Source organism: Salmo trutta, chromosome 9 (genome assembly GCF_901001165.1).
Source record: "Salmo trutta chromosome 9, fSalTru1.1, whole genome shotgun sequence".
Lineage (NCBI taxonomy): Eukaryota > Metazoa > Chordata > Actinopteri > Salmoniformes > Salmonidae > Salmo > Salmo trutta.
In genome coordinates this window covers 34,756,300-34,774,277 of record NC_042965.1, presented here as the reverse complement: position 1 = coordinate 34,774,277, position 17,978 = coordinate 34,756,300, and the positions used below count along the sequence as shown (strand labels likewise).

The following is a 17,978-nucleotide window of genomic DNA, read 5'->3' as shown; positions in this document are numbered from 1 at the left end:
AGATGAAGAGGAGGAGACAGGTTAAATAAGGATGTTTAAGCCTTGAGACAATTGAGACCTGGATTGTGTATGTATGTGTGCCATTTAGAGGGTGAATGGGCAAGACAAAAAATGTAAGTGCCTTTGAACGGGATATAGTAGTAGGTGCAACGCTGCTGGGTTTTACAAACTCAACAGTTTCCCGTGTGTATCAAGAATGGTCCACCACCCAAAGGACCTCCAGCCAACTTGACACAACTGTGGGAAACATAGAATGCTTTTGTATCCCTGTGGAATGCTTTTGACACCTTGTAGAGTCCATGCCCTGTCGAATTGAGGCTGTTCTGAGGGAAAAAGTGGGTGTGCAGCTCAATATAAGGAAGGTGTTCATAATGTTTTGTACACTCAGTGTAGAAGCTTCAGAAAGGAGCTTCAAAGTGTTTGTCGTTTCGGAACTAAACTATTCATTTATTACATTAAAATGATTTACCTGTAATGAATCCTAGGTCTAATGAATGCCATTTGACCCAATATTATGACCATAGATGAGCAAATGAACCCCGATATGTATCAAATGACATTTTAAAAACAGTTTTGTCTGCTCAGTCTCTGATATGGTTTTGCATAAGGAACATTTTAGGTATTCTTCTGCTATTTAATATGGTGTTTGATTTTTACATGAAATTGAATATATTTTACTTGTTCTACCAGTTAACAACTTTATGTTTAAAAAAATAAAGCCCAATGGTTATTCTGTGACTTTAGCTAATATGCATTTTTTTGTTCCTGTGGTATCATTTCAGTATCGACTATCGTTTTGGTACTGAGTATCGTTTCGGTATCATGATACTAAACCTGGTATCAGTAAAAGTCAAAAATCAGGTATCGTCCCAACACTCGCTCACAATTGATGGATTCTGGGTTCTGACTTCTAAAACGTGAAATAGGGTTAATTATCAGGTATCCTACTGAAATATTGAGTGCGATGGTTTAGAGGGTAGGAGGAAGGTATATGGTGGGTTCAATTAAGCTTGGAATGTACTGAGTGTAGGGAAAACGATCACGTGGCAGGCATTGATAAGGGGAGAGAGCCGTGGATTAGTGATGAAGGGGGTCGAGGTCAGGTCGGTCACGTTAAGGGAGAAGGAATGGTTAATTGCCCGCGTCACTTAATTTCCTGCTTGGCGACAGAGATGTAGTGCATGGAGAGAAGGAGGAGATTCCAACCCAAATTGGGGTACATATACCACCACTATTGGAAATGTGTTTTGGTCGGTTCAGCTGTTCGACCCTCTGGGATGAATGAACTTGGTTTGAGCTCTCATAGTGTCCGTCAAGTTCTTTTTCTGATAACTAGAATCTAACACAATCATTCATCTCAAATAAAATTGCATTTGTCACATGCGGCGAATACAACAGGTGTAAACCTTACAGTGAAATGCTTAATTACAAGCAACAGGCAACAAGGGACCAATACAACAGCGACACCATTAACAATAGAGCAATCATGCAATGTTCTCTTTTTCAAATAAGCAACCATTGTTTCAACACTGCCAGTCTTTGCCTGTGAAGTCAAAGGGGATTGTTAGTTGGAAAGCAAATACTGCGCCCCTGTGGTGACAAATTGAATTGCATTTACTAGGACATTTTCAGTGTACAGGAGTGTAATCATTCACAGGTTTGAATGCAAGGTTGTAAACAAAACAAACAACAACATGGGTCCGTTTTCATGTGGACAGAGTGAATGTTCTTCTCACATCCTGACAGACAAGCGAACTAAGAAAAAAGCAATTTCAGTCAGACCTAATTCTGATGTATTTTTTAATTTCTGGAGAATGCTCAATCTCTTTAAGCTGTCTATTGTCAATATCTTAATTCAGTCACTGAGCTTAAAAGGCTTGTATCTCCTACCATCAACCAATATGGCACAGAGCCAAGCGACCTGCAGGCCCTGACTGCTGCTTACTGTGGTAACATCACAAAGTGATTAGGAAGGGTTAAAACTGACCTGGCGAAAGCAGTGGTCTAAATCTCAGTGGCTTGGGTAAACGTGTGTTAAATGTTTATTCCCACAATACTATTATCATGGCTGTTAAGCCGTAATGATGCACCCTGTCTCTTCAGCAGCATTACAGTCTTAGTGACAACAGATTTTCTAAGGGGTACATAAGCGTCATAATAAATGGCACCCTATGCTTTGTGCAGGGATTCAAGGAGTAGGATGGAGTAAGTTGCCCTGATATCAGGTCATTTTTAGACCCAAAACGAATGATTGACAGACACAGGTGAATGTAATGGTAGCTACCTGAAGACGATGTTCCCGGCCTTGTCAGCCTTCCAGGCCTTGACCAGAGCAAAGTCTCCAGTGATGGCCTTCTCCATGATGTAATGCCTGCCATTAAACTCCCGCACCTGCCGAACAATGACATAGCAAGCCATTCAAGAGACAGCACCAGAAGACAGCTGGATATGACAGCATGTTGGGTGTGGTTATAAAGCTAACGATGTGGCATTTCAGTATGGCTAGATTGTGTGTTAATAATAGCAGTCAGAGATGGAGATGTGTCTTTGTGTCACACGGTGGTGAATGTCAAGAATCAAGAATCCCAGAGAAGTGTTAAAAATAGCCCACGTTAACATATGTAGCTTAAGAAACAAGGTTCATTAAATCAATCATTTGCTATTAATAGATGACATTCATATTCTGACAATCTCTGAAACTCACTTAGATAATACCATTGATGATACAGTGGTAGCAATATATGGTTATAAGACCTACAGAAAAGCCAAAAGGTGGAGGTGTGGCTGTTTATATTCAGCACCAGATTCCTGTAAAGCTTAGAGATGATCTCATGTTAAATACTGTTGAAGTAATATGGCTACAGGTTCATCTGCCTCACCTAAAGTCCATTCTGGTGGGAAGCTGCTATTGTCCACCAAGTGCAAACAGTCAGTATTTCGATAACATGTGTGAAATGCTTGATAATGTATGTGATATCAATAAAGAGGCATATTTTCTGGGTGATTTAAATATTGACTGGCTTTCATCAGGCTGCCCACTGAAGAGAAAGCTTCAAACTGTAACTAGTGCATGCAACCTGGTTCAGGTTAACAACCAACCTACCAGGGTAGTTACAAACAGCACAGAAATGAAATCATCAACATGTATTGATCACATCTTTCCTAATGCTGCAGAAATGAGTTTGAAAGCAGTATACAAATCCATTGGATGTAGTGATCACAATATAGTAGCCATATCTAGGAAAACCAAAGTTCCAAAGGCTGGGCCTAATATAGTAATATAAGAGGTCATACAAGAAGTTTTGTAGTGATTCCTATGTTGTTGATGTAAAGAATATTTGTTGGTCTGTGGTGTGTAATGAGGTGCAACCAGACACTGCGCTGCACTTGACACATTTATGAAATTGCTTATCCCAGTTACTAATAATCATGAGCCCATTAGGAAAATGACTGTAAAAACTTAAATCCTCATGGATTGATGAGGAATTGAAAAATTGTATGGTTGAGAGGGATGAGGTAAATAAATGGCAATTAAGTCTGGCAGCCCAACTGATTGGCAAACGTACTGCAAATTAAGAAATCATGTGACTAAACTAAATAAAAAGAAACTACACTATGAAATAAAGATACATTACATAAAGAATAATAGCAAAAAGCTTTGGAGCACCTTAAATGAAATTTTGGGCAAAAAGGAAAAATCTGCTCCATCATTCATTTAATCAGATGGCTTTTTCATCACAAAACCCACTGATATTGCTAACTACTTTAATGATTTTTTTCATTGGTAAAATTAGCAAATGCAGGCATGACAAAACCCATCCAAGAATATCTGACCAAATTATGAAAGACAAGCGTTGTAATTTTGAATTCCGTAAAGCAAGTGTGGAAGAGGTGAAAAAATTGTTGTCTATTACCAACTGACAAGCCCCCGGGGTCTGACAACTTGGATGGAAAATTACTGAGGATAATAGCAGATGATATTGACACTTCTATTTGCCATATATTCAATTTAATCCTACTAGAAAGTGTGTGCCCTCAGGCCTGGAGGGAAGCAAAAGTTTCTTCCCTATCCAAGGATAGTAAGGCCCCCTTTACTGGCTCAAATGGCCGACCAATCAGCCTGTTACCAACCCTTTGTAAACTTTTGAAAAAAGTGTGTTTGACCAGATACAATGCTATTTTACAGTAAACAAATTGACAACAGACTTTCAGCACGCTTATACGGAATGACATTCAACAAGCACAGCATGTACACAAATGACTGATGATTGGCTGAGAGAAATTGATGATAAAAAGATTGTGGGCTGTTTTGTTAGACTAAAAAACCTGTGTGTTATGGATTTACACCCGCTGCTATATTGTGGATAAAGAGTTACCTGTCTAACAGAACACAGATCGCTTTCTTTAATGGAAGCATCTCCAACATAATCCAGGTAGAATCAGGAATTCCCCAGGGCAGCTGTCTAGACCCAAAACTTTTTCAATCTTTACTAATGACATGCCACTGGCTTTGAGTAAAGCCAGCATGTCTATGTATTCGAATGACTCAACACTATACACGTCACTACTATAGCGACTGAAATGACTAACACTTAACAAAGAGCTGAACCTGGACTTTTGTTCAGTCGTGTAGTCAGACACCCATGCATACCCCACAAGACATGCCACCAGAGGTCTCTTCACAGTCCCCAAGTCCAGAACAGACTATGGGAGGCGCACAGTACTACATAAAGCCATGACTACATGGAACTCTATTCCACATTAAGTAACTCATGCCAGCAGTAAAATTTGATTGAAAAAACTAATAAAAATACACCTTATGGAACAGCAGGGACTGTGAAGCAACACAAACATGGGCACAGACATGCATACAAACGCACAATAACATACGCACTATACACACACGTACACATGGATTTTGTGTTGTGGATATGTGGTAGTACAGTAGGGGCCTGAGGGTACACACTTAATATGTTGTGAAATCTGTTGTGAACGTAATGTAATGTTTAAAATTTTTTTACAACTGCCTTAATTTTGCTGGATCCCAGGAAGAGTAGCTGTTGCCTTGGCAGGAACTAAATGGGGATGCCTAATAAATACAAATGTGGTGCTAGAAACAACATGGTGGAAGAGGCTGGGGTCTGACCTCTCTCTGTTCGCTGGCAATGGCGATAGTTCCGTCTTTGTTGTATTTGATGGGGGAGCCGCCCTCCTGGATGAGAGTACCGTAGCCTGTAGCCGTGAAGAAGGCAGGAACACCCGCACCCCCTGCTCTGATCCTCTCTGCTAGGGTACCCTGGAGGACAGAGGTCATCAATGGCATCATTACTCAAAATCACTGAACCTGGACATTCAAAACCTCCACCACTAACGCATCTCACTCCCAATAAGTAGAATGGGCAAACCAGTAAAGCAATTTAGTGTGTTCGCGTGCGTGTTACCTGTGGTGTTAGCTCCACCTCCAGCTCCCCAGACAGGTACTGCCTCTCAAACTCGACGTTCTCTCCCACATAGGAGGAGATCATCCTCTTGATCTGTTTGGTCTGTAGGAGCAGACCAAGCCCAAAGTTATCCACCCTGCAGGGAGACAAGACAAGTTACTACACACAGGTTACTACGCACACACACACACAGTATTGCAAAACCTTTGTATTATTAATGGTCAAGCTACTGTGGTGGTGTTTACACCTCAGTGACTAAGCTACTGTGGTGGTGTTGTTTCCGGCTCAGTGACTAAGCTACTGTGGTGTGGATGTTTCCGGCTCAGTGACTAAGCTACTGTGGTGGTGTTGTTTCCGGCTCAGTGACTAAGCTACTGTGGTGTGGATGTTTCCGGCTCAGTGACTAAGCTACTGTGGTGTGGATGTTTCCGGCTCAGTGACTAAGCTACAGTGGTGGTGTTGTTTCCGGCTCAGTGAATAAGCTACTGTGGTGGTGGTGTTTACACCTCAGTGAATAAGCTACTGTGGTGTGGATGTGTCCGGCTCAGTGACTAAGCTACTGTGGTGGTGTTGTTTCCGGCTCAGTGACTAAGCTACTGTGGTGGTGTTGTTTCCAGCTCAGTGACTAAGCTACTGTGGTGGTGTTGTTTCCGGCTCAGTGACTAAGCTACTGTGGTGGTGGTGTTTACACCTCAGTGACTAAGCTACTGTGGTGTGGATGTGTCCGGCTCAGTGACTAAGCTACTGTGACGGTGTTGTTTCCGGCTCAGTGACTAAGCTACTGTTACGGTGTTGTTTCCGGCTCAGTGAACAAGCTACTGTGACGGTGTTGTTTCCGGCTCAGTGAACAAGCTACTGTGACGGTGTTGTTTCCGACTCAGTGAACAAGCTACTGTGACGGTGTTGTTTCCGGCTCAGTGAACAAGCTACTGTGACGGTGTTGTTTCCGGCTCAGTGAACAAGCTACTGTGACGGTGTTGTTTCCGGCCCAGTGAACAAGCTACTGTGGTGGTGTTGTTTCCGGCTCAGTGAACAAGCTACTGTGGTGGTGTTGTTTCCGGCTCAGTGACTAAGCTACTGTGACGGTGTTGTTTCCGGCTCAGTGACTAAGCTACTGTTACGGTGTTGTTTCCGGCTCAGTGAACAAGCTACTGTGACGGTGTTGTTTCCGGCTCAGTGAACAAGCTACTGTGACGGTGTTGTTTCCGGCTCAGTGAACAAGCTACTGTGACGGTGTTGTTTCCGGCTCAGTGAACAAGCTACTGTGACGGTGTTGTTTCCGGCTCAGTGAACAAGCTACTGTGACGGTGTTGTTTCCGGCTCAGTGAACAAGCTACTGTGGTGGTGTTGTTTCCGGCTCAGTGAACAAGCTACTGTGATGGTGTTGTTTCCGGCTCAGTCAATATGCTACTGTGACGGTGTTGTTTCCAGCTCAGTGAATAAGATACTGTGACGGTGTTGTTTCCGGCTCAGTGAATAAGCTACTGTGAATGTTAACCAAGTGCAACGATCTAGTAAAACAGCCTGAAATTAGATTTCAGTTATGAATCGTTCTGCAAAGTGAAAAAGCAGAGCAATGGAGAGGGAATGCATACAATGAACCTACAGTATGCATTCCCTCTCTCCCTCCCACTGCAGAGTTGATTCCCTTCTCCTCTTTCTTCAACTCTCTCCTTCCTCCTCTATTTATCCCTTCCTTTACTCCATTATGTGTTGTACAGGCCTCACATTACTCCAAAACGGTTACTTAAGGTCACAGGAAGAGGAGGAGGAGCAGCACCAGACCTCTTCCTGACAGGCAGCCAAGCCACAACCATACACAGATACAGAGACACACAGAAACAGCTTGACTTCTGCAGGCAAGGCATAACAAGGTCACTTAAGTTTATACTAGGATTGCTTCTTCCATTCTAAGATATAACGAAACAGGACCCATCCTAAGTGGTTTGGTTGTTGGGCTACTTCAGATAGTTACATTTTTCCCACTTCAATGATCTTTGGGAGTTGAAAGACTGGCGCGAGCTACTGCTGTGAAGAGAGCAGTCACAATGGTTTACAAGGCTGCCTCAAGAGGGTATAGAAACTACCCAACTGCCAAGACGAAGAAAGCCTGGGGCTGCCACAATAGCCTCTGAGTGTCAGTCATTAACTAATGGAAGTGATCTTGGGTAAATAAAACAATGATGTTTAACTCCAGGTAGAAATGCGTCACCTGCCTTTCTTGTGCCGGAGTGGTGAAACTATAGCTGGTCTAATCTCAACTGTTTCTCTACCCATATAAGCAGTTCACTAAAGACAATAACAAGTGTAAGACAGAAGTGCATATATTGGCATCATGAAACTCAGACTACACTAAATACTTCATTTATGGATAATTAAGATATATTCGTAATGAATGTGAAAACTTGTGCAAAATCATAGTCTACTAATCACATCTCTTTATTCTTTCGATCAAATGTAGTAGAATAAAATAGTTGGTGCGAGTAAAAGATGTCCCAGTCACGCTGCTAATGTTGGGGAAGGTTTGGGACTGGAAAGATGTCCCAGTCACGCTGCTAATGTTGGGGAAGGTTTGGGACTGGAAAGATGTCCCAGTCACGCTGCTAATGTTGGGGAAGGTTTGGGACTGGAAAGATCTCCCAGTCACGCTGCTAATGTTGGGGAAGGTTTGGGACTGGAAAGATCTCCCAGTCACGCTGCTAATGTTGGGGAAGGTTTGGGACTGGAAAGATGTCCCAGTCACGCTGCTAATGTTGGGGAAGGTTTGGGACTGGAAAGATGTCCCAGTCACGCTGCTAATGTTGGGGAAGGTTTGGGACTGGAAAGATCTCCCAGTCACGCTGCTAATGTTGGGGAAGGTTTGGGACTGGAAAGATCTCCCAGTCACGCTGCTAATGTTGGGGAAGGTTTGGGACTGGAAAGATCTCCCAGTCACGCTGCTAATGTTGGGGAAGGTTTGGGACTGGAAAGATCTCCCAGTCACGCTGCTAATGTCGGGGAAGGTTTGGGACTGGAAAGATCTCCCAGTCACGCTGCTAATGTCGGGGAAGGTTTGGGACTGGAAAGATCTCCCAGTCACGCTGCTAATGTCGGGGAAGGTTTGGGACCGGAAAGATCTCCCAGTCACGCTGCTAATGTCGGGGAAGGTTTGGGACCGGAAAGATCTCCCAGTCACGCTGCTAATGTCGGGGAAGGTTTGGGACTGGAAAGATCTCCCAGTCACGCTGCTAATGTCGGGGAAGGTTTGGGACTGGAAAGATCTCCCAGTCACGCTGCTAATGTTGGGGAAGGTTTGGGACTGGAAAGATCTCCCAGTCACGCTGCTAATGTTGGGGAAGGTTTGGGACTGGAAAGATCTCCCAGTCACGCTGCTAATGTTGGGGAAGGTTTGGGACTGGAAAGATCTCCCAGTCACGCTGCTAATGTTGGGGAAGGTTTGGGACTGGAAAGATCTCCCAGTCACGCTGCTAATGTCGGGGAAGGTTTGGGACTGGAAAGATCTCCCAGTCACGCTGCTAATGTTGGGGAAGGTTTGGGACTGGAAAGATCTCCCAGTCACGCTGCTAATGTTGGGGAAGGTTTGGGACTGGAAAGAACAGGCTTTGTCCTTCACACAACTTCTAGGTCAGCTTACACACACCATCTAGGGCAAGAATGCTCAGAACACCAACAACACAGTTATCAAGCGCTGTGATACACACACGTCCAGTCAGCTTCACTAGGAGATACTGGACAATCATGTCCACTTTAGTTCAGCTAACATAGACAAGTCAGCAGTACACTGCATGTCATTGAGAGAGAGAGAGCTTTCTGCTCTTATCTTGTTATAATTTCCATATCAAACTGTGCAGAACAGGTGTACTCCTGTTTCTGAAACAGGGGAGATTGAATGTGCAGCCCACAGCACACACTTCCAAATGAATCATTATCTCTAAATGTGCAGGAGCAATTTTCAAGAATAATTTCTATTGGTGAAATGATAGCCCCCACACACAATGGTCTATGCAATCTTACATTTTCTGTATCTCCAATACAAGTCTGTTGACTGAGAGCTCAACAAACTAAACACAGTTGTTAAGAACTTGGTGTGGAGATGTTTAGACTACTGTGTTTCATGCAGTACTGAGTATTTCACAAGCAGTTCACTCCACTCTAGCTGAAGAAATGAGGTCAAAATGGACAGTGTTTTCAATCAAGGGGAGATGGTTCTGACTGCTCTTTCTTCAACACCTGGGCAAAACTCAAACCTTTCCTACAAAATAAACCCCACTGTTTGAACAGTGCTGGCATGACTGTTTAGTGCTTACAACATCTTATGTCATTAACAGTGTGATGTGTCTGTTGTACAGTAACTCCATCAGAAGGTTATGGAGTGAGAGTAAAACAAAGTTCCCTCCAGTGGGTAAAGTGTCCTCCTATGAAAGCTCAGTGGGTCCCCCGAGTGCAGCCGTGAGGTTCCCGTCTCATATAACACCCTACATAAAGGACCCACTGTATCTGAGAGGGAGAGAAGGAGAGGGAGGGAGAGAGAGTGAGACACAGAGAGATAGAAAAACAGAGAGAGCAAGAGAAACAGAGAGGGAGAGAGAGACTCCACAGGGTTCAAAGAAAAGCAGCAGTTCTCATGGTTCTATCATTTCTCTTGCTTCTCCTACATTTTCAGTGTTGAGATAACTCTGGAAAGTGTCATAATCTTTTCAGTTATGTCTATAGCCTAAAAACCATTCCCTCTCAGATTCCAGACAATTGTCTGACTAGTAGAAATGTCAAATGTCTAATCTGGGTGGAGAATAGGCCTGTACCCTGACCCTAAAAAACAAATGTAAACATCCCAAGGATTTTAACTCTGAAATGACTGGTTCTTCAGGTTTCTGTCAAAGAGATTAGGCATAGATGGATAGATGCAAAGAAAGAGCTGCAGGGGAACGGTCAGTGGATGTCTGCACTCTAAAATTAAACCTGACAGCCAAGTATGACCAGGAAATTATACCAAATACAAGCCAATGAAATCAGACAACGGCCTCAAACAAACCAAATGAAATCACTTTACGCCCAAAGGATACACAGGGAGTTCACTTTCTTTTAGTTTTCAATACTGTTTCTTGGACATTCACTTTCTTTTTGTTATTAGATTATTTTATCCAGCTCCTGTGGCATGTCTGAGATGTGCTAAATGAATCTCTTTATAAACTAACACACTGAATACCGCTATTATTAGATTCACTGTCCCACAACTTTACATTACAGGTTGCCAGTCCCAGGGTTAACAAGATTCACTGGACAAATACCTGAAACATTGACATTAGGCCTACATGTGCAGTTTTATTTCGTAGGGCTAACATTAATTATGTACTGTAACAGGTTGCTTTGACATTTCTCTGCTTTCTGAAGACAGACACTTTGTTGCGGTCTGTGCACCATCCTTAGAGCGTTGGTCCTACAGTTTACCACACGTTTAGCAGGATTAGTTCATCCTCACTGATAGCTTGGGGTGAACTAGCCAACCAGTTAGCACAGCGGTCAGTCTCTCCCGCTGGTCACTGGTGCAGTTCCCGTAACCCTATGAGTCCAGCTATCGATGATAACATTGGAAACACATATCTTCCTCCTCTTTTTTAATACAAAACATTGAAATACACAATTTTCACATAGTGTATGTTGACGTTGGGGTGGTGCAAGAGAGGATGAATATGAAGTTATTTTAAGATGATCATTTAGCTATTTGATTTTTTATTTTAAGACACCTTAAGGTATAAAAAAAAAATATTACAAAATGATTTGATGAAACATTGAATTTGGCTTTACTGCTATTAGCACATAGAAACGTATTGAATAACACATTCACTAAATGGCACAACAGATGGTCAAAAAAACATTGTAAAAGGAAGTTGTTGTGAAGTGTCTGTCCTATATCTGAGATGAAGACCAGGACACCTTGTTGTACACCTTTTTACACCTATATTTTAGCACTAAACTACTTTCATACATACTTCCATTATTATTATGTTTTACTTGTACAGGGGTATGTTCAGACAAGTCTTGTGTGGCTTGTGTTCGTCCTAGAGCAACATGTACATGTTCGAAAGAGACTCACCTTTCCATAGAAGGGTCATATTAGTGTGTAGCCCAAACTGTTCGGACGCTACAGACAGAATTTGGCAGATCTGCAGTACCGACTTCAGACGAGTCCCGTGACGCTTTTGGAAGTCGTAGAACAAAACGGAAAATAATATTTTGTAGGCCAAACCGATCAGACGCTACAGACGTTTTCGTGAGAAGACCGATTTTCGGGATTTGTCTCATGGTCTGACGAACACCACTGTGGCTCTGCCAGCTTTCACCGCAGATTCGGAAGGATGCGGTGGATTGAGACCCATCCAATGCCATGGACATCAACTCTAGGGGGTTAACCATTAGGGGGGTAAAGCATAAAACGGACTTTAGATCAGTTTCCTGGGGTAACCTCATTCTACCCCCCCTGATCCTACGCAGGGCATCCCCCATGATCCCACGCAGGGCATCTTCTTTACGAGAAACAGTTTAAAATGTTTGATACTATCATGGTTGGAGGCCTGTAATTTAAAACAGATTCTAACTAGCATTAGGAAACACAGGCATTTTCTTAACAGCAGTAAAAGAGGGTCGAGATGGAAAAAATCAATCCATGGTTTTGGGTTACACACAGGCACCTGCATGTGTGTGTGCAATCACACGCACACAGACACAGACAGACACACACACATGCATGCACTTACCCAGCATTGTTGCTGACGGCTGTAAGGCTCTTCACGCCAGTCTTTAATAAACTGTTGATAAGGTTCTCTGGAATGCCACACAAACCAAACCCTGGAGAGAGAAACATCAATGCTTACAGTCATTTATATTAATGACTTATTTTCCTTGGAAAGACAGAGTGACCCTTTGTAGTTAGGCCTTCCTTCCACACAGTGGAAACAAACACAAGCCCAATTCTATTATTATGACCTATGGAATCTGTCGTAGCAGCCCAGTGTGTCTCTGTATGTGTGTGTGTGTGTGTGTGTGTGTGTGTGTGTGTTGGGGGCAGTGACGCAGAATGATTCAGACAGAGCAGCTAAAATTGAGAGCATGTTCAATTATCTATGAACAGCAAATAAGGCAATGTGTGAATGAACATTTCTCCCGCTGAGAAACAGTTTTTACAGAAAAACTAGGACTTGGATCATATAACACAAGTGTCTCCCTAGCCTACCTGTAGGAGATACATTATATGACCAAAGGTATGTGGACACCTGCTCGTCGAACATCTCATTCCAAAATCATGGGCATTAATATGGAGTTGGTCCCCCCTTTGCTGCTGTAACAGCCTTCACTCTTCTAGGAAGACTTTCCATTACATGTTAGAACATTGCTGAGGGGACTTGCTTCCATTCAGCCACAAGAGCATTAGTGAGGTCGGGCACTGATGTTGGACCATTAGGCCTGGCTCACTGTCGGTGTTCCAAATGAATCCCAAAAGATGTTTGATGGAGTTGAGGTCAGGGCTCTGTGTAGGCCAGTCAAGTTCTTCCAAACCGATCTCAACAAACCATTTCTATATGGACCTCGCTTTGTGCACGGGGCCATTGTCATGCTGAAACAGGAAAGGGCCTTCCCCAAACTGTTGCCGCAAAGTTGGAAGCACATAATCGTCTAGAATGTCATTTTATGCTGTAGAACTAAGAAGCCTAGCCCGAACCATGAAAAACAGCCCCAGACCATTATTCCTCCTCCACCAAACTTTACTGTTGGCACTATGCATTGGGGCAGGTAGAATTCTCCTGGCATCCGCCAAACCCAACTGCCAGATGGTGAAGCATGATTCATCACTCAAGACAACGCGTGTCCACTGCTCCAGAGTCCAAAGGCAGCGAGCTTTACACCACTCCAGCCGATGCTTAGCAATGTGCATGGTGATCTTAGGCTTGTGAGCGGCTGCTTGGTCATGGACACCTATTTCATGAAGGTCCCGATGAACAGTTCTTGTGCTGACGTTGCTTCCAGACGCAGTTTGGAACTTGGTAGTGAGTGTTGCAACCAAGAACAGACGATTTTTACACGCTACGCACTTCAGCACTATGCGGTCCCGTTCTGTGAGCTTGTGTGGCCTACCACTTTGCGGCTGAGCCGTTGTTGCACCGAGTCGTTTCCACTTCACAATAACAACACTTACAGTTGATGGGCAGCTCTAGCAGGGCAGAAATTTGACGAACTGACTTGTTGGAAAGATGGCATCCTATGACGGTGCCACGTTAAAGTCACTGAGCTCTTCAGTAAGGCCATTCTACTACCAATGTTTGTCTATGGAGATTGCATGCCTGTGTGCTCGATTGTATACACCTGTCAGCAACGGGTGTGGCTGAAATAGCCAAATCCACTAATTTGAAGGGATGTCCACATATATTTGTATATACAGTACCAGTCAAAAGTTTGGACACACCTACTCATTCAAGGGTTTTTCTTTATTTGTACTATTTTCTACACTGTAGAATAATAGTGAAGTCATCAAAACTATACATATGGAACACATATGGAATCACGTAATAAGCAAAAAAGTGCTAAATCAAAATATATTTGAGATTTCAGATTCTTCAAAGTAGCCACCCTTTGCCTTGATGACAGCTTTGCACACTCTTGGCATTCTCATTCTTCATGAGGTAGTCACCTGGAACGCATTTCAATTAACAGGGGTGCCTTGTTAAAAGTGAATTTATGGACTTTCTTAATGCGTTTGAGCCTATCAGTTGTGTTGTGACAAGGTAGGGTTGGTTATACAGAAGATTGCCTTACTTGGTAAAAGACCAAGTCCATATTATGGCAAGAACAGCTCAAATAAGCAAAGAGAAATGACAGTCCATCATTACTTTAAGACACGAAAGTCAGTCAATATGGAAAATTAAGAACTTCTGCAGTAGCAAGAACCTTGAAGCGCTATAATGAAACTGGCTCTCATGAGGACCGCCACAGGAAAGGAAGACCCAAAGTTACCTGTTGCAAAGGATAAGTTCATTAGAGTTACCAGCCTCAGAAATTGCAGCCCAAATAAATGCTTCACAGAGTTCAAGTAACAGACACATCTCAACATCAACTGTTCAGAGGATACCACGTGAATCAGGCCTTCATGGTCGAATTGCTGCAAAGAAACCACTACTAAAGGACACCAAAAAGAAGAAGAGACTTGCTTGGACCAAGAAACACGAGCAATGGACATTAGACCGTTGGAAATATGTCCGCTGTGTCTTTGTGAGACACTGCATATGTGGTTCCCACTGTGAAGCATGGAGGAGGAGGTGTGATGGTGCTTTGCTGGTGACACTGTCTGTGATTTATTTAGAATTCAAGGCACACTTAACCAACATGTCTACCACAGCATTCTGCAGCAATACGCCATCCCATCTGGTTTGCGCTTAGTGGGACTATCATTTGTTTTTAAACAGGACAATGACCCAACACACATCCAGGCTGTGTAAGGGCTATTTGACCAAGAAGGAGATGGTGCTGTATCAGATGACCTGGCCTCCATAATCACCCGACCTCAACTCAATTGAGATGGTTTGGAATGAGTTGGACTGCAGAGTGAAGGAAAAGCGGCCAACAAGCACTCAGCATATGTGGGAACTCCTTCAAGACTGTTGAAAAAGCATTCCAGGTGAAGCTGGTTAGGAGAATGCCAAGCATGTGCAAAGCTGTCATCAAGGCAAATAGTGGCTACTTTGAAGGATCTAAAATATATTTTGATTTATTTAACACTTCTTTGGTTACTAGATGATTCCATATGTGTTATTTCATAGTTTTGATGTCTTCACTATTATTCTACAATGAAGAATATAGTACAAATAAAGAAAAAGGCTTGAATGAGTAGGTGTGTCCAAACTTTTGACTGGTACTGTATATGTGTGTGTTGATTGTGATCAGGTAGGTGTGTCCTAACTTTTGATTGGTACAGTATTGTATAGTGCACGTATTAGAAATAACATAATAGCCCCACTTTGCTCTCTGATAGGAGAGGTGAAATTTCCATCATTTTGCTTACACTCCTATCCAATTCTTATAAATCTTAGCCTAGCAGTTAAGAGCGTTTGTCCAGTAACCGGAAAGTCGCTGGTTCGAATCCCTGAGCCGACTAGGTGAAAAATCTGTTGACGAGCCCTTGGCAAAGACACTTAACACTAATTGCTTCTGTAAGTCGCTCTGGATAAGAGCGTCTGCTAAATGACAAAAATGTACATGTAAATGTCCAGGCATAAACAGTCTTCAGTAACATCTGCATTTGCAAGGCATCCCAGGAAAAAGCAATTTCAGAGCCCACAGTGAAGTCTTCACTGTCTCCTGATCTTACCTCCCACTAGGATGGTGGCTCCACTGGGGATGTCCTTCACAGCCTCTGTGGGGTCTGTGTAGAACTGTGACTTTCTCTGACTGGAGGTGGAGAAGGAGCAGCCACACATCTGTGGAACACAGAGGAACAGTCCCACAGTTAGACAGTGTTAGACAAATTCTGGCAGCATTCAATAATACTTTGCCATGTTCAGTACCCTTCTCACAGGTAGATTCACCTACTCTCAGAATAAGATGTGTGCTGGAGAGTAGTGACAAACAAAGATCCAGGAAAAACCAGTGGGAAATTCCACTCTGATCTTTCCACGGTAACGGAATGCCAAACAAAAAACATTGATTTCAAAGTTTAACAAATCATACAACTCAGTGTACAAGCACTACTTTTTACACTGAACATTTAACAAAAACACATTTACTTGAAGAACAGTGCAGATGCTAAGTTTGGTAACAGACGGACTGCACAAACAGCACAATCCGATATTCTGTTACAAAACTTTGCATCTGCACTGTTCAAGTAAATGTGTTTTTGTTAAATGTTGTGTGGGAATTGTTAAAAGTAGTCCTTGTGCATAGAGTTCTATGGTTTGTTTAACTTTGCGATCATTGGGTTTTGTTTGGCATTCATTTCATTTTATAAAGTTTTTTAATCTTAGTTTCAGCATCACTCTGTTAATGTGGAATTTCCCCAGTGCTAGCACTCTATCACAGATAAGGCTGTCGGGTCAAAATCACCACTTCACATTAAGGGCAGTGAGATAAAAACCAACACCAAGAGTATAGAATGTATTCAGTTACAGCACAGAAAAGATGGGCCAGGCAGGCAAAGCACAACAAACAAAGGGGATATGTACAGTTCACAACAGTTTCTCAGCTACAGTAAGAATGGCAAGCAGACAGTCTTGAACTGGTTGGATTTTTGGAACTCTGCCAGGAAGCAAATTCCTCCAGCTGAGACGTTAAGGACAGACAGAGACCCTTTAACCTCATCAAGCCTTTAATTTTCTGCCATTAACCCACCATTCGCTCATCCTTTAACTCCTCTGCTGTAACTAATTATATCCACCGTACTGCACTAGTGTAGATGGAAGGTTCACTGGGGGAATGAGGCAGCCTGGTGGATCTGAGAATGTCCCTGACAAAACAACAGTCCATTATAGGCTAGTTTTTCTAAGCTCTGACATTAGTGACGTGAAATCAACCTCTTGATATAAATAGAATGAATAGGTCTGCAATCCCCCCCTGATGTAGTTAACGCACTAGTCTGTATTAACCTATGACCAGCTTTAGTTTCACCCACTATCACACCTTTCACTCTATTATGATCCACCAAACTACTGGGGAGGAACTATATTCTGGGTGGATTTGTGTCCAAATAGAAGATATGTCAAATAACTATTATGAACTGTGTGGCTTGATTTTGACCTCAGCTCATAGAAAACTGAATTGTCAATAGTGAATCAGCAATTATGACCAATCAAGCGCGAGGAAAATGCTCCCAGAAGGAAAAGGAAAACATTTCACAAAAAGGCTTGACTGTTAACCTAGGACCAGCATCTTGTGTTTAGGCTGTATAGCCTTGACCTAGACGGAACCTTTCAGGACGATTAACGACCATTAGCTCTGTTTACAGTTATAACCTACAACAACTTATCTGAGGTCTAACTACAAACTGTACTGTGGCAGCAAAGCCAAACAAAAGCTACTGCATAACATGTGACAAAAGGAGGCCAAAACATAACAATATAACAGGATTACTGCACACTGAGAGGCCAACTTATATAGGTGAAGCGATGCACAATAAAATGTATTGAACAACACTAGCATGGCGTCAGACTGTAATTCTCTAAACATTGAGGTGTGTACTGTGTATACCCTCCAATTCACTACTTCTAAAACTGAAATGCAAACACATGATTAACCAATACCCTTATCGGAGAACTGTATACATTAAATATGCTTTATTTTCTATTATACTACCTGTAGACTATACTTTACAGAGACTGTTCTGCACTGCATTTTTACATGCCTCTACTTCTGGCTGTCCTTAGTGCGCATGACATGCAAAGGGTCCGGGGGAAATGGGTTGCAACCTGCAGCACAATGTCAATGACCAACATTGTTAGGCTTATGTGTGTTGCTATGTTGGTAGGGTGAATTCTTTACACAGTTTAAAGGAGCATT

At 42.7% G+C, this 17,978-nt stretch overlaps 1 protein-coding gene across 1 annotated transcript in view; it reads right to left on the bottom strand.

Moving 5' to 3' along the window:
• LOC115200464 (succinyl-CoA:3-ketoacid coenzyme A transferase 1, mitochondrial) overlaps window positions 1-17,978 on the bottom strand; it is a 124,354-nt gene that overhangs the window by 105,539 nt on the left and 837 nt on the right. Inside the window, exons 2-6 of the mRNA XM_029763559.1 lie at window positions 15,799-15,907; window positions 12,197-12,287; window positions 5,442-5,577; window positions 5,147-5,296; window positions 2,285-2,391 (exon numbers count right to left, since the gene is read on the bottom strand). Of these exons, the coding sequence (XP_029619419.1) occupies window positions 2,285-2,391; window positions 5,147-5,296; window positions 5,442-5,577; window positions 12,197-12,287; window positions 15,799-15,907 (593 nt within the window). The remainder of the gene's footprint in view (window positions 1-2,284; window positions 2,392-5,146; window positions 5,297-5,441; window positions 5,578-12,196; window positions 12,288-15,798; window positions 15,908-17,978) is intronic.